This window comes from Panulirus ornatus, chromosome 6 (genome assembly GCF_036320965.1).
Source record: "Panulirus ornatus isolate Po-2019 chromosome 6, ASM3632096v1, whole genome shotgun sequence".
Classification (NCBI taxonomy): Eukaryota; Metazoa; Arthropoda; class Malacostraca; order Decapoda; family Palinuridae; genus Panulirus; species Panulirus ornatus.
Window position 1 is genome coordinate 44,976,940 of NC_092229.1, and position 16,617 is coordinate 44,993,556.

General features: G+C 40.9%; 1 protein-coding gene across 4 annotated transcripts in view; it reads left to right on the forward strand.

The window, feature by feature from the left end:
* Nucleotides 1–16,617, forward strand: part of LOC139749181 (protein unc-13 homolog 4B-like) — a 407,928-nt gene that overhangs the window by 376,808 nt on the left and 14,503 nt on the right. For 3 of the 4 annotated variants that reach the window (XR_011712899.1, XM_071662843.1, XM_071662844.1), the window contains exon 22: nucleotides 7,102–7,166. Coding sequence is in view for 3 of the 4 variants with exons in the window: in XM_071662843.1 (XP_071518944.1) it covers nucleotides 7,102–7,166 (65 nt within the window). In the remaining variant the exon portion in view is untranslated. Of the gene's footprint in view, nucleotides 1–7,101; nucleotides 7,167–8,548; nucleotides 8,609–16,617 lie in introns of all 4 variants that reach the window. The other variant, XM_071662842.1, reaches the window with a different exon arrangement.

The following is a 16,617-nucleotide window of genomic DNA, read 5'->3' on the forward strand; positions in this document are numbered from 1 at the left end:
ATATGCCTCTGTAGTTTGAACATTCACCTTTATTCCCTTTGCCTTTGTACAAGACACTCACTATACGTGCATTCCACCAATCCTCAGGTACTTCACCATGATCCATACATTCATTGAATATCCTTAGCAACCAGTCAACAACACAGTCACCCTTTTTCTTAATAAATTCATCTGCAGTACCATCCAAACCCACTGCCTTGCTAGCTTTCATCTTCCACATGGTGTACACCACCTCTTCTTTCTTAACCAAACCATTCTCCTTGACCCTCTCACCTTGCACATCACCCAGATCAAAAGATCCAACATCTGCCACTCTGTCATCAAACATATTCAACAAACTTTGAAAATACCCACTCTATCTCCCTCTCACTTCATCACTACCTGTTGTCACTTCCCCACTTGTCCCCTTCACTGATGTTCCCATCTGTTCTCTTGTCTTTCACACATTATTTACGTCCTTCCAAAACATCTTTTTTATTGTCCCTAAACTTTAAAGAGACTCTCTCTCCCCAACTCTCATTTGCCCTCTTCTTCAATTCATGCATGTCTCTCTTGACCTCCTGCTACTTTCTTTTATACATCTCCCAGTCGTTTGCACTGCTTCCTTGTAAGTATCGTCCAAATGCCCCTCTTTTCTTTTTCACTAACAACTTTATTTCTTCATCCCACCACTTACTACCCTCTTTAATCTGCACACCTCCCATCTTTCTCATGCCACATGCATCTTTTGTACATCATCACTACTTCCCTAAATACATCCCATTCTTCACCCACTCCCCTGACGTCATTTGCTCTCACCTTTTGCCATTCTATGCTCAGTCTCTCCTCACCTAAGTCTCCTTTCCAAGCTCTCTAACTCTCACCACTCTCTTCTTTACATATTTTCTTCTTTTTTGAAAACCTCTACAGATCTTCACGTTTGCCTCCACAAGATAGTGATCAGACATCCCACCAGCTGCCCCTTTCAGAAGTCTCTCTTACACACCTATCAATTAACACATAATCTGATAATGCCCTTTGACCATCTCTTATACTCACATTTTTTTTTTTTTTAAACTTTGTCGCTGTCTCCTGCATCCACGAGGTAGCGCAAGGAAACAGACAAAAGAATGGCCCAACCCACCCACATACACAGGTTTGTACATACATGTCCACACACGCACATATACATACCTATACATTTCATTGTATACATATATATATACATACACAGATATATACATGTATACACATGTACATAAGTCATACTTGCTGCCTTTATTCATTCCCGTCACCACCCCGCCACACATGAAATGACAACCCCCTCCCCACACATGCGCGTGAGGTAGTGCCAGGAAAAGACAACAAAGGCCACATTCGTACACACTCAGTCTCTAGCTGTCATGTATAATGTACTGAAACCACAGCTCCCTTTCCACATCCATGCCCCACAAAACTTTCTATGGTTTACCCCAGATGCTTTTTCAGCACACAACTCTACAAGCTCTTCACCATTTCCATTTACAACGCTGAACACCCCATATACACCAATTATTCCCTCAACTGCCATATTATTCACCTTTGCCTTTAAATCACCCATCACTATAACCCGGTCTCATGCATCAAAACTACTAACACACTCACTCAGCTGCTCCCAAAACACTTGCCTCTCATGATCTTTCTTCTCATGTCCAGGTGCATATGCACCAATAATCACCCATCTCTCTCCATCCACTTTCAGTTTTACCCATATCAATCTAGAGTTTACTTCCTTACCATATCACATACTCCCACCACTCCTGTTTCAGGAGTAGTGCTACTCCTTCCCTTGCTCTTGTCCTCTCACCAACCCCTGACTTTACTCCCAAAACATTCCCAAACCACCCTTCCCCTTTTCCCTTGAGCTTTGTTTCACTCAGAGCCAAAACATCCAGGTCCCTTTCCTCAAACATACTACCTATCTCTCATTTTTTCTTTATTCTCATCTTGGTTACATCCACACACATGTAGACGCCCCAATCTGAGCCTTTGAGGAGGATGAGCACTCTCCGCATGACTCCATCTTCTGTTTCCCCTTTTAGAAAGTTAAAATACAAGGAGGGGAGTGTTTCTAGACCCTCACTCCCATCCCCTTTAGTTGCCTTCTATGACACGTGAGGAATGCGTGGGAAGTATTCTTTCTCCCCTATCCCCAGGGACTCACATATGTATACTTATTTTTATCTCTCTTTAACCCTTTAACCCGGGTATTCCCAATCACCAGTCTTTTTTAGCACACAAATCCACAAGCTCTTCACCATTTCCAACACATGTACACCAATTATACCCTCAACTGCCACATTACTCACCTTTGCATTTAAATCACCCATCACTAATACCCAGTCTCCTGCACCAAAGATGCTGACATATTCACTCAGATGCTTTCAAAGCACTCTCATGATCTTTCTTCTCATGACCAGAGACACAAACACTTATAATCACCCATCTCACTTCATCCACTTTCAGTTTTACCCACATCAATCCAGAATTCACTTTCTTACATTCTATCACATACTCCCACAACTTCTGCTTCAGAAGTAGTGCTAAACCTTCCTTAGCTCTCGTTGTTTCAATAACCCCTGACTTTACTCCTATAACTTTTCCAAAGCATTCTTCTCCTTTACCCTTGAGCTTCATTTCACTCAGAGCCAGAACACCCAGGTTTGTTTCCTGAAACATACTACCTATTTCTCCTTTCTTCTCATCTTGGTTACATGCACTCACATTCAAACATCCCTGTCTGAGCCTTTGAAGAGGATGATCACTCCCCACTTGACTTCTTCAGTTTCCCCTTTTAGAAGTTGAAATACAAGGAGGGGATGGTTTCCAGGCCCCTTCTTTCGCCCCCTTCAGTTGCCTGCTAAGACACACAGGGAATACATGGGTGGTATTCTTTCTTCCGTATCCCAGGCATGAGAAAGGTGGGAGGTGGGCAGATTAGAAAGGGTAGTGAGTGGTTAGATGAAGAAGTAAGATTGTTAGTAAAAGAGAAGAGAGAGGCATTTGGATGATTTTTGCAGGGAAGTAGTGCAAATGACTGGGACATGTATAAAAGAAAGAGGCATGAGGTCAAGAGAAAGGTGCAAGAGGCGAAAAAGAGGGCAAATGAGACTTGGGGTGAGAGAGTATCATTAAATTTTATGGAGAATAAAAAGATGTTTTGGAAGGAGGTAAATAACGTATATAAGACAAGAACAAATGAGAACATCAGTGAAGGGGGTAAATGGGGAGGCAATAACAAGAAGTGATGAAGTGAGAAGGAGATGGAGTGAGTATTTTGAAGGTTTGTTGAATGTGTTTGATGATAGAGTGGCAGATATAGGGTGTTTTGGTCTGGATGGTGTTTGAAGTGAGAGGGTCAGGGAGAATGGTATACTAAACAGAGAAGAGATAGTGAAAGCTTTGCAGAAGATGAAAGCCGGCAAGGCAGTGGGTTTGGATGGTATTGCAGTGGAATTTATTAAAGGAGGGGGTGACTGTGTTGTTGGCTGGTTGGTGAGGATATTCAATGTATGTATGGCTCACGGTGAAGTGCCTGAGGATTGGCGGAATGCATGCATAGTGCCATTGTACAAAGGCAAAGGGGATAAAGGTGAGTGTTCAAATTGCAGAGGTATAAGTTTGTTGAGTATTCCTGGGAAATTATATGGGAGGTTATTGATTGAGAGGGTGAAGGCATGTGCAGAGCATCAGATTGGGGAAGAGCAGTGTCGTTTCAGAAGTGGTAGAGAATGTGTGGATCTGGTGTTTGCTTTGAAGAATGTATGTGAGAAATACTTAGAAAAACAGATGGATTTGTATGTAGCATTTATGGATCTGGAGACTGCATATGATAGAGTTGATAGAGATGCTCTGTGGAAGATATTAAGAGTATATGGTGTGGGAGGCAAGTTGCTAGAAGCAGTCAAAAGTTTTTATCTAGGATGTAGGGCATGTGTACAAGTAGGAAGAGAGGAAAGTGATTGGTTCACAGTGAATGTCGGTTTGCAGTAAGGGTGTATGATGTCTCCATGTTGTTTAATTTGTTTATGGATGGCGTGGTTAGGGAGGTGAATGTAATAGTTTTGGAGAGAGGGGCAAGTATGCAGTCTATTGTGGATGAAAGGGCTTGGGAAGTGAGTCAGTTATTATTCGCTGATGATACAGCACTGGTGGCTGATTCAGGTGGGAAACTGCAGAGGTTGGTGACTTGAGTTTGGTAAAGTGAGTGAAAGAAGAAAGTTGAGAGTAAATGTGAATAAGAGCAAGGTTATTTTGTTCGGTAGCATTAGGGACAAGTTAATTGGGAGGTAAGTTTGAATGGAGAAAAACTGGAGAAAGTGAAGTGTTTAGATATCTGGGAGTGAGTTTTGCAGTGGATGGAACGATAGAAGCAGAATTGAGTCACAGGGTTAGGGAGGAGGCGAAGGTTCTTGGAGTGATGAAGAATGTGTGGAAGGAGAGAATGTTATCTTGGAGAGCAAAAATGGGTATATTTGAAAGAATAGTAGCTCCAACAATGTTGTATGGTTGCGAGGCTTGGAGTATAGATAGAGTTGTATGGAGAAGGGTCGATGTGCTGGAAATGAAATGTTAAGAGGACAATACGTGCTGTGAGGTGGTTTGATCAAATAAGTAAAGAAGGGGCAAGAGAGATATGTGTGGTATTATAAAGAGTGTGGTTGAGAAAGCAGAAGAGGTTCTGTTGAAATGGTTTGGATATATGGATAGAACAAGTGAGGAAAGATTGACAAGAGGATATATTTGTCAGAGGTGGAGGGAACAAGGAGAAGCAGTAGACTAAATTGGAAGTGGAAGGATGGAGTGAAAAAGATTTTAAGCGATCGGGCCTGAACATACTGGAGGGTGAAAGGTGTGCAAGGAACAGAGTGAATTGGAACGATGTGGTATACTGGGGTCAACGTGCTGTCAGTGGATTGAACCAGGGCATGTTAAGTGTCTGGGGTAAACCATGGAAAGGTCTTTGGGGCCTGGCTGTGGAAAGGGAGCTATGGTTCTGGTGCATTACACATAACAGTTAGAGACTGAGTTTGAATGAATGTGGCCTTTTTGTCTGTTCCTGGGGCTTCCTTGCTGGGGGGGGGATGCTATTTTGTGTGTGGGAGGGTGGCGACAGGAGTGGATGAAGGCAGCAAGTATGGATATGTACATGTGTATATGGCTGTGTATGTATATGTATGTATACATTGAAATGTATATGTATGTATATTTGCATGTATGGGCATTTATGTATATACATGTGTATGTGGGTGGGTTGGGCCATTCCTCGTCTGTTTCCTTGTGCTACTTAGTTAATGTGGGAGATGGTGGTTAAGTATGATGATAATGATAAAAATTGAGAAGCTCACATTTCGCAGGGTAATTACCTGTTACCTGTTTTTACTGTACAGGGAGGGAGTTTTACATTTGTGGAGCACCATCTCTTGAACATTCTCTGCTATCACACAGCCTCTTAAATTTATGCTGTCTGCATAAACCACATCGAAAGTCACTTTGTTTCATTCCAACCTGAAGAGTTAATGGGATGTTTTCCTGGTGCTACCTCGCTGAAGCAGGGGGTAGCAATACTGCTTCCTGTGGGGCGGGGTAGCACCAGGAATGGATGAAGTCAAGCAAGTATGAATATATACATGTGTATTTATGTATATTTCTTTGTATGTGTATGTATATGTTGATATGTATATGTATGTATATGTGCATGTATAGGCATTTATGTATATAAATATATGTGTACAGAGCATCAGATTGGGGAAGAGCAGTATGGTTCCAGAAGTGGCAGAGGATGTGTGGCTCAGGTGTTTGCTTTGAAGAATGTGTTTGAGAAATACTAAGAAAAACAGATGGATTTATATGTAGCATTTATGGATCTGGAGAAGGCATATGATAGGGTTGATAGAGATGCTTTGTGGAAGATCTTAAGAGTATATGATGTGGGAGGTAAGTTGCTAGAAGCAGTGAAAAGTTTTTACCAAGGATGTAAGGTATGTGTATGAGTAGGAAGGGAAGATGTATGTATATGTTGATATGTATATGTATGTATATGTGCCTGTATGGGCATTTATGCATATAAATATATGTGTACAGAGCATCAGATTAGGGAAGAGCAGTGTGGTTTCAAAAGTGGTAGAGGATGTGTGGATCAGGTGTTTGCTTTGAAGAATGTGTGTCAGAAATGCTTAGAAAAACAGGTGGATTTATATGTAGCATTTATGGATCCGGAGAAGGCATATGATAGGGTTGATAGAAATGCTTTGTTGAAGGTCTTAAGAGTATATGATGTGGGAGGTAAGTTGCTAGAAGCAGTGGAAAGTTTTTACCACGGATGTAAGGCATGTGTATGAGTAGGAAGAGAGGAGAGTGATTGGTTGCCAGTGAATGTTGGTCCGCGGCAGGGGTGTGTGATGTCCCCATGATTGTTTAATTTGTGTATGGATGGGGTGGTTAGGGAGGGAAATGCAAGAGTTCTAGATAGAAGGGCAAGTATGCAGTCTGTTGGGGATGAGAGGGCCTGAGAAGCGAGTCAGTTGTTGTTCGCTGATGATACATTCGAGTGAGAAACTGCAGAGTTGGTGACTGAGTTTGGAAAATTGTGTGAAAGGAGAAAGATGAGAGCAAATGCCAATAAGAGTAAGGTTATTAGGTTCAAAAGGTTGAGAGACAGGTTAATTGAGATGTAAGTTTGAATGGAGAAAAACTGGAGGAAGTGAAGTGGTTGAGATATCAGGAAGTTGACTTAGCAGTGAGTGGAACCATGGGAACTGAAATGAATCACAGGATGGGGGAGATGGCAAAAGTTCTGGGAGCAATGAAGAATGTGTGGAGGGAGAGAACATTATCTCGGAGAGCAAAAATGCGTATGTTTGAAAGAATAATAGTTCCAATGACGTTATTTGGTTGCAAGGCATGTGCTATAGAGAGGCTCTAAAGGCTAAGAAGCTGTAATGGAGTTCATTAGTTATGGAGACTTTATTGCCATGGCCTCCCTCTTAAGGGAGTTCCACTTGGAACAGGCGTCAAGGATGTAGATAGATAGATAGCATGAATTTCCTCATATAGTCACTGAACATTATTTTTATTTTTCAGATTACACAGCCATAAAAGCCTTGAAGTTCAGGACTTGGGACAAAAACGCTCAAACTTTCCTACAGGTATGCCAATTTTGTTCTTTACTAGAACTTTTAAACAGTGAATATTTTTGTGTAGTAAAAAGAGATAAGACTCAAATAACTTATCCTGAGGGATTTATTCTTCATTTTGCAGGTTTATCACAGGTATCTAATGATATGTGTTTTTTTATGGTCAGAAGTGTCCATGCAGCTTTAGTAACTTAAACCTTGATATACCATCTTTCCTATACTAATTATATATTTGGTACTCCATTCTCTTATAGTTTTTCAATTTTCTTTCTTTCATTTTTGTTAGGTCACTTTCTTACTAAATCCTTTTTAGACTTTACCTTGTTTATAGCAGTAGTATTCACTAGAAAAATTAAGAGCCAATGAGGGTAGTGGAAATTTTTGATCACGCTCAAAAGACAAAAGAAACTAAAGATGTATTCATACATGATAGATACTGTTTCTCTATATATCTCTTGATCTGACACCAGAAATACATCAAATCTTTACTCTTTTTTGCTGATTTTAACAATTAGAGTATTTTTTCTTATACTAGGGGTTCTCAATATAGATCAACATAACATAGCAAAATGACGTATAAAGGGTTATTTTTCCCATAAGTTATATTGTAATTAGCTTGAAACGCATTTATCTTACATATGTACATACATCGAACCCATAGAAAGTGGGATGTCACTGCAATATTGTGTGCTATCCCGACTTACATATGACAACTGTGTACATCATTATCAAGAATACCAATGAGATTATGGCAGATGTGAAGCATATGACACTGTGTTCTACTTGTGAAGATAATCTGGCAGATAATCCATGATTTAGAGACCGTGAAATGGATGCATGAAAAATGAAAAAATAAAGATCATCCGATCTGTCAGCCAGCATCCTTTTTGTTGTCTCCAAATCATGGATTATCTGTCAGATCATCATCACTAGTAGAATACTGTGTCATAAGCTTCACATTTGCCATAATCTTATTGGTATTCTTGACAATGATGGGTACAATGCTCAGAGATATGTCAGATGGCACACAATATTATATTGACAGCTTATTTTCCAATTCTGGTGCACTTTGTCACATTAGCTTTCACATAAAGAACAACACTATTATGTTGCCTCTTGCAAACACGAGACAATTTTTTTTTGGCCCTAGATTCTGCACTCACTGTTAAAAGATTATAGGGATTTCACACAGTACAGGATTTTAGAGCACAGAACACTTGTGATATACATCTGCTATGTTGCTTATAGACTGGGCAGGAGGACACAACCAGCCATCATAGAGGTTTAGGTATGCGAAACTTATTGAAGGAACTCTCTGTGTTTAGGATATTAGTATTTACAATATTTCTCATCTAATCACCTATTATTTTTTCTCCTCTTTTCTCTGGCCACAGGCCAGACATGTTAGGACCTCATGTTGTGCAGGCTGCATAGTGAACACTGCTGATCCATGGGTTAGTAATGACTTTTCCACTGATTTTTCTGAGTGCCCATTCTTCAGTCTCCATTTCATTCAGATTTTGTTCTACATTTGATCCATTCTTAACACTTCAGATGTTGCCATCAGCAATTTTTGTTCTCTTAGGAAACAGCAACCATCATTAATTGATGCACTAACTTTATCTGCCCATGTTTAACTATCCAGCTGACATATCATACCATTCATTACTTATAAAGGGAACTTTCATTATTAGGAAAGCACAGATAAAAATTCTTGTACCCTTGACAAGTGCACACACACTGACCTATGTATCATGCGCATATCAACTCTGTGGAAAATACATAAAGGTTGAATAATGTAAGTTTTTAGAAGGAACTCTTATGAGATGTGTCAATATATGAGGTAAGTGAAGAAGAATAATGTAAGAAATATGAAGAGATAAGTGACATATGGGGAAATTCTCATAGGATTATGTAAGGAGGAGGGAGGCTTGCTGGAGAGGTTTTCCCTTGAATTCATGCTTGTGGAAGAAATTGCATAACAAATGCCCATAATTTTTTCTTTGGGTATGATACATAAAGAGTTAGAGTATTTTCCTCACTAGAATATATTCTCCTGTATCCTCCCTCATGTGCAAGCCGCTTGATGTACTCATTTATTTGGAGTGTGAAAGGTGTAATATTTCTCATATCCATGATATTCATCAACACTATACCTGTTTATGAAATGATTGTAGTTGAAGTCAGAGTAGAATGTTCCTTATAAAGAGAGAAACAAATCCCTTAGTTTCCTTCCCTCAATTTCCCATCAATTCCCCTCATCCTGAATGTTTGTACAAAAGGTGTAGTATAGAAAATTCCACTTGCATTTTCTCTGTGTGTTGTAGATGGCTAAATAGGGCAGGAGCAGGGACCTGGAACCCTCCCTTTCTGGTATTTCAATTCCTGAAAGAGGAAACAGAAGAAGGAGCTAGGCAGGGAGTGTTCTTCCTCCTTGAAGGCTCAGACTGGGGTGTTTTAATGTATGTGGATGTAGCCAAGATGAGAAGAGAGGAGAGATGGGTAGTATGTTTGAGGAAAGAAACCTGGATGTTCTGGCTCTTAAGTGAAACAAAGCTGAAGAGTAAAGGGGAAGAATTGTTTGGAAATGTCTTAGAAGTAAAGTGTAAGGTTTGTGAGAGGACAAAAGCTAGGGAGGAGTAGCACTATAGGAGTGTATGATGAAATGTAAGGTAGTAAATTTCTCGATTGATGTGGGTAAAACTGAAAGTGGATGATAAAAGATGGTTGGTTATTGATCCTTATACACCTGGACAAGAGAAGAGAGATCATGAAAGGCAAATGTTTTGGGAGCAGCTGAGTGTGTATGGCAGCAGCTTTGATGTATGAAACAGGGTGTTAGTGATGGATAATGTAAAGATGGATGATGTAAATATGAAAGTAAGTAATGTGGCAGTTGAGGTATATAATTGGTGCACATAGGGTCTTCAGTGTTATGAATGGAAATGGGGAAGAGCTTGTGGAGTGGTGTGCTGAAAAAAGACTGGTGATTGGAAATACCTGGTTTGAAAAGAGAGATATACACATGTATACGTATGTGAGTAGGAGAGATGGTCAAAGGGCTTTTCTGGATTATGTGTTTATTGATAGGTGTATAAAAGAGACTTTTGGATGTTATTGTGCTGGAAGGGGCAACTGGAGGGATGTTTGATCACTATCTTGTGGAGGGGAAGGTGAAGATTTGTAGAAGTTTTCAAAAGAGAAGAGAGAATGTTGGGGAGAAGAGAGTGGTGTGAGAGTAAGTGAGCTTGAAAAGGAGACTTGTGAGAAAGTACCAGGAGAGACGGAGTGCAGAATGGCAAAAAAGAAGAGAGAATGTTGGGGAGAAGAGAGTGGTGTGAGAGTAAGTGAGCTTGAAAAGGAGACTTGTGAGAAAGTACCAGGAGAGATTGAGTGCAGAATGGCAAAAAAGAAGAGAGAATGTTGGGGAGAAGAGAGTGGTGTGAGAGTAAGTGAGCTTGAAAAGGAGACTTTTGAGAAAGTACCAGGAGAGATTGAGTGTAGAATGGCAAAAGGTGAGAGCAAATGATGTGAGGGGAGTGAGTGAGGAATGGGATGTATTTAGTGAAGCAGTGTTGGCTTGCATAAAAGATGCATGTGGCAAGAGAAAGGTGGGAGGTGGGCAGATTAGAAAGGGTAGTGAGTGGTTGGATGAAGAAGTAAAGTTGTTAGTGAAAGAGAAGAGAGGTGTTTTGATGATACTTGCAGGGATGTAGTGCAAATGATAGGAGATTTATAAAAGAAAGCTGCAGGAGGTCGAGTATAAAGGTGCAAGGGTTAAAAAAGAGGGCAAATGAGAGTTGGTGTGAGAGAGTATCATTAAATTTTAGGGAGAATATAAAGATGTTTTGGAAGGAGGTAGATAATGTGTGTAAGACAAGAAAACAAATGGGAACATTGGTGGAGGGGGCAAGTAGGGAAGTCAGAACAGGTAGTGATGAAGTGAGAAGGAGATGAAGTAAGTATTTTGAGGGTTTGTTGAATGTGTTTGATGATAGAGTGGCAAATATAGGGTGTTTTGGTTGGGGTGGTATGCAAAGTGAGAGGGTCAGGGAGAATGGTTTAGTTAGGAGAGAAGAGGTAGTGAAAGCTTTGCGTAAGATGAAATCTGGCAAGGCGGCAGGTTTGGATGGTATTACAGTGGAATTTATTAGAAAAGGGGGTGACTGTGTTGTCGATTGGCTTGTAAGGATATTTACTGTATGTATGAACCATGGTGAAGAGACTGATAATTGCTGGAGTGCATACATAGTGCTATTGTACAAAGGCTACAGGGATAAAGGTGAGTGTTCAAACTACAGAGGCATAAGTTTGTTGAATATTCCTGGAAAATTATAGGGAGGGGTGACTGAGTGTAAATGAATGTGGCTTTTTTTATGTTTTACTGTTACTAACTCACTGAAGCTGGGGGTAGTGATGCTGTTTCCTGTGTGGTGGAGTAGCAACAGAAATGGATGAAGGCAAACAAGTATGAATATGTACAGGTGCATATGAACATATGTACAGGTTTCAGAAGTGGTAGAGGATGTGTGGATCAGGTGTTTGCTTTAAAGAATGCATGTGAGAAATACTTAGAAAAGCAAATGGATTTGTATGAAGCATTTATGGATCTGGAGAAGGCAAATGATAGAGTTGATAGAGATGCTCTGTGGAAGGAACTAAGAATATATGGTGTGGGAGGCAAGTTGTTAGAAGCAGTGAAAAGTTTTTATCGAGGATGTAAGGCATGTGTACATGTAGGAAGAGAGGAAAGTGATTGGTTCTCAGTGAATGTAGGTTTGCGGCAGGGATGTGTGATGTCTCCATGGTTGTTTAATTTGTTTATGGATGGGGTTGTTAGGGAGGTGAATGCAAGAGTTTTGGAAAGAGGGGCAAGTATGAAGTCTGTTGGGGACGAGAGAGCTTGGGAAGTGAGTCAGTTGTTGTTCGCTGATGATACAGCGCTGGTGGCTGATTCATGTGAGAAACTGCAGAAGCTGGTGACTGAGTTTAGTAAAGTGTGTGAAAGAAGAAAGTTGAGAGTAAATGTGAATAAGAGCAAGGTTATTAGGTACAGTAGGGTTGAGGGTCAAGTCAGTTTGGAGGTAAGTTTGAATGGAGAAAAACTGGAGGAAGTAAAGTGTTTTAGATATCTGGGAGTGGATCTGGCAGCGGATGGAACCATGGAAGCGGAAGTGAATCGTAGGGTGGGGGAGGGGGCGAAAATCCTGGGAGCCTTGAAGAATGTGTGGAAGTCGAGAACATTATCTCGGAAAGCAAAAATGGGTATGTTTGAAGGAATAGTGGTTCCAACAATGTTGTATGGTATCGAGGCGTGGGCTATGGATAGAGTTGTGCAGAGGAGGATGGATGTGCTGGAAATGAGATGTTTGAGGACAATATGTGGTGTGAGGTGGTTTGATCGAGTAAGTAATGTAAGGGTAAGAGAGATGTGTGGAAGTAAAAAGAGTGTGGTTGAGAGAGCAGAAGAGGGTGTTTTGAAATAGTTTGGGCACATGGAGAGAATGAGTGAGGAAAGATTGACCAAGAGGATATATGTGTCAGAGGTGGAGGGAACGAGAAGTGGGAGACCAAATTGGAGGTGGAAAGATGGAATGGAAAAGAGACTTTTGGATGTTAATGTGCTGAGAGGGGCAACTGGAGGGATGTCTGATCATTATCTTGTGGAGGCAAAGGTGAAGAGGGTGGTAAGAGTAAGTGAGCTTGGGAAGGAGACTTGTGTGAGGAAGTACCAGGAGAGACTGAGTACAGAATGGAAAAAGGTGAGAACAAAGGAAGTAAGGGGAGTGGGGGAGGAATGGGATGTATTTAGGGAAGCAGCGATGGCTTGCGCAAAAGATGCTTGTGGCATGAGAAGCGTGGGAGGTGGGTTGATGAGAAAGGGTGGTGAGTGGTGGGATGAAGAAGTAAGATGATTAGTGAAAGAGAAGAGAGAGGCATTTGGACGATTTTTGCCGGTAAAAAATGCAAATGAGTGGGAGATGTATAAAGGAAAGAGGCAGGAGGTCAAGAGAAAGGTGCAAGAGGTGAAAAAGAGGGCAAATGAGAGTTGGGGTGAGAGAGTATCATTAGATTTTAGGGAGAATAAAAAGAAGTTCTGGAAGGAGGTAAATAAAGTGCGTAAGACAAGGGAGCAAATGGGAACTTCAGTGAAGGGGGCTAATGGGGAGGTGATAACAAGTAGTGGTGATGTGAGAAGGAGATGGAGTGAGTATTTTCAAGGTTTGTTGAATGTGTTTGATGATAGAGTGGCAGATATAGGGTGTTTTGGTCGAGGTGGTGAGCAAAGTGAGAGGGTTAGGGAAAATGATTTGGTAAACAGAGGAGAAGCGTGGGCTATGGATAGAGTTTTGCGCAGGAGGGTGGATGTGCTGGAAATGAGATGTTTGAGGACAATATGTGGTGTGAGGTGGTTTGATCGAGTAAGTAATGTAAGGGTAAGAGAGATGTGTGGAAATAAAAAGAGTGTGGTTGAGAGAGCAGAAGAGGGTGTTTTGAAATGGTTTGGTCACATGGAGAGAATGAGTGAGGAAAGATTTACCAAGAGGATATATGTGTCGGAGTTGGAGGGAATGAGGAGAAGTGGGAGACCAAATTGGAGGTGGAAAGATGGAGTGAAAAAGATTTTGAGTGATCGGGGCCTGAACATGCAGGAGGGTGAAAGGTGTGCAAGGAATAGAGTGAATTGGAATGATGTGGTATACTGGGGTCGACATGCTGTCAATGGATTGAACCAGGGCATGTGAAGTGTCTGGGGTAAATCATGGAAAGTTGTGTGTGGCCTGGATGTGGAAAGGGAGCTGTGGTTTCAGTGCATTAAAACATGACAGCTAGAGACTGAGTGTAAACGAATGGGGCCTTTGTTGTCTTTTCCTAGCGCTACCTCGCACACATGAGGGGGGAGGGGGATGTTATTCCATGTGTGGCGAGGTGGCGATGGGAATGAATAAAGGCAGACAGTATGAATTATATACATGTGAATATATGTATATGTCTGTGTGTGTATATATATGTTTACGTTGAGATGTATAGGTATGTATATTTGCGTGTGTGGACATGTATGTATATACATGTGTATGTGGGTGGGTTAGGCCATTCTTTTGTCTGTTTCCTTGCGCTACCTTGCTAACGCGGGAGACAGCTACAAAGCAAAATAAATAAATAATATATATATATATATATATATATATATATATATATATATATATATATATATATATATATATATATATATATATGTACAGAGCATCAGATTGGGGAAGAGCAGTGTGGTTTCAGAAGTGGTAGAGGATGTGTGGATCAGGTGTTTGCTTTGAAGATCGTATGTGAGAAATACTTAGAAAAGCAAATGGATTTGTATGTAGCATTTATGGATCTGGAGAAGGCATATGATAGAGCTGATAGAGATGCTCTGTGGAAGGTATTAAGAATATATGGTGTGGGAGGCAAGTTGTTAGAAGCAGTGAAAAGTTTTTATCGAGGATGTAAGGCATGTGTACGTGTAGGAAGAGAGGAAAGTGATTGGTTCTCAGTGAATGTAGGTTTGCGGCAGGGGTGTGTGATGTCTCCATGGTTGTTTAATTTGTTTATGGATGGGGTTGTTAGGGAGGTAAATGCAAGAGTCTTGGAAAGAGGGGCAAGTATGAAGTCTGTTGGGGATGAGAGAGCTTGGGAAGTGAGTCAGTTGTTGTTCGCTGATGATACAGCGCTGGTGGCGGATTCATGTGAGAAACTGCAGAAGCTGGTGACTGAGTTTGGTAAAGTGTGTGGAAGAAGAAAGTTAAGAGTAAATGTGAATAAGAGCAAGGTTATTAGGTACAGTAGGGTTGAGGGTCAAGTCAATTGGGAGGTGAGTTTGTATGGTGAAAAACTGGAGGAAGTGAAGTGTTTTAGATATCTGGGAGTGGATCTGTCAGCGGATGGAACCATGGAAGCGGAAGTGGATCATAGGGTGGGGGAGGGGGCGAAAATTTTGGGAGCCTTGAAAAATGTGTGGAAGTCGAGAACATTATCCCGGAAAGCAAAAATGGGTATGTTTGAAGGAATAGTAGTTCCAACAATGTTGTATGGTTGCGAGGCGTGGGCTATGGATAGAGTTGTGCGCAGGAGGATGGATGTGCTGGAAATGAGATGTTTGAGGATAATGTGTGGTGTGAGGTGGTTTGATCGAGTAAGTAACGTAAGGGTAAGAGAGATGTGTGGAAATAAAAAGAGCGTGGTTGAGAGAGCAGAAGAGGGTGTTTTAAAATGGTTTGGGCACATGGAGAGAATGAGTGAGGAAAGATTGACCAAGAGGATATATGTGTCGGAGGTGGAGGGAACGAGGAGAAGAGGGAGACCAAATTGGAGGTGGAAAGATGGAGTGAAAAAGATTTTGTGTGATCGGGGCCTGAACATGCAGGAGGGTGAAAGGAGGGCAAGGAATAGAGGGAATTGGAGCGATGTGGTATACAGGGGTTGACGTGCTGTCAGTGGATTGAATCAAGGCATGTGAAGCGTCCGGGGTAATCCATGGAAAGCTGTGTAGGTATGTATATTTGTGTGTGTGGACGTGTGTATGTACGTGTGTATGGGGGGGGTTGGGCCATTTCTTTCGTCTGTTTCCTTGCGCTACCTCGCAAACGCGGGAGACAGCGACAAAGTATAAAAAAAAAAAAAAAAAAAAAAAATATATATATATATATATATATATATATATATATATATATATATATATATATATATATATATATATATTTTTTTTTTTTTTTTTTATACTATTCGCCATTTCCCGCGATAGTGAGGTAGCGTTAAGAACAGAAGACTGGGCCCCTGAGGGAATACCCTCACCTGGCCCCCTTCTCTGTTCCCTCTTTTGGGGAAAAAAAAAAAAAAAAAAAAAAAAAAAATATGTATATATATATTATCCCTGGGGATAGGGGAGAAAGAATACTTCCCACGTATTCCCTGCGTGTCGTAGAAGGCGACTAAAAGGGGAGGGAGCGGGGGGCTGGAAATCCTCCCCTCTCGTTTTTTTTTTTAATTTTCCAAAAGAAGGAACGGAGAATTGGGCCAGGTGAGGGTATTCCCTCAATGGCCCAGTCCTCTGTTCTTAACGCTACCTCGCTAATGCGGGAAATGGCGAATAGTTTGAAAGAAGAATATATATATATATATATATATATATATATATATATATATATATATATATATATATATATATATATATATATTATACTTTGTTGCTGTCTCCCACGTTAGCGAGGTAGTGCAAGGAAACAGAGGAAAGAATGGCCCAACCCACTCACATACACCTGTATATACATACTTGTCCACACACGCATACACATATATGTATATATTTTTTTTTTTTTTTTTTTTTTGCTTTGTCGCTGTCTCCTGTGTTTGCGAGGTCGCGCAAGGAAACAGACGAAAGAAATGGCCCAACCCACCCCCATACACATGTATATACATACATCCACAC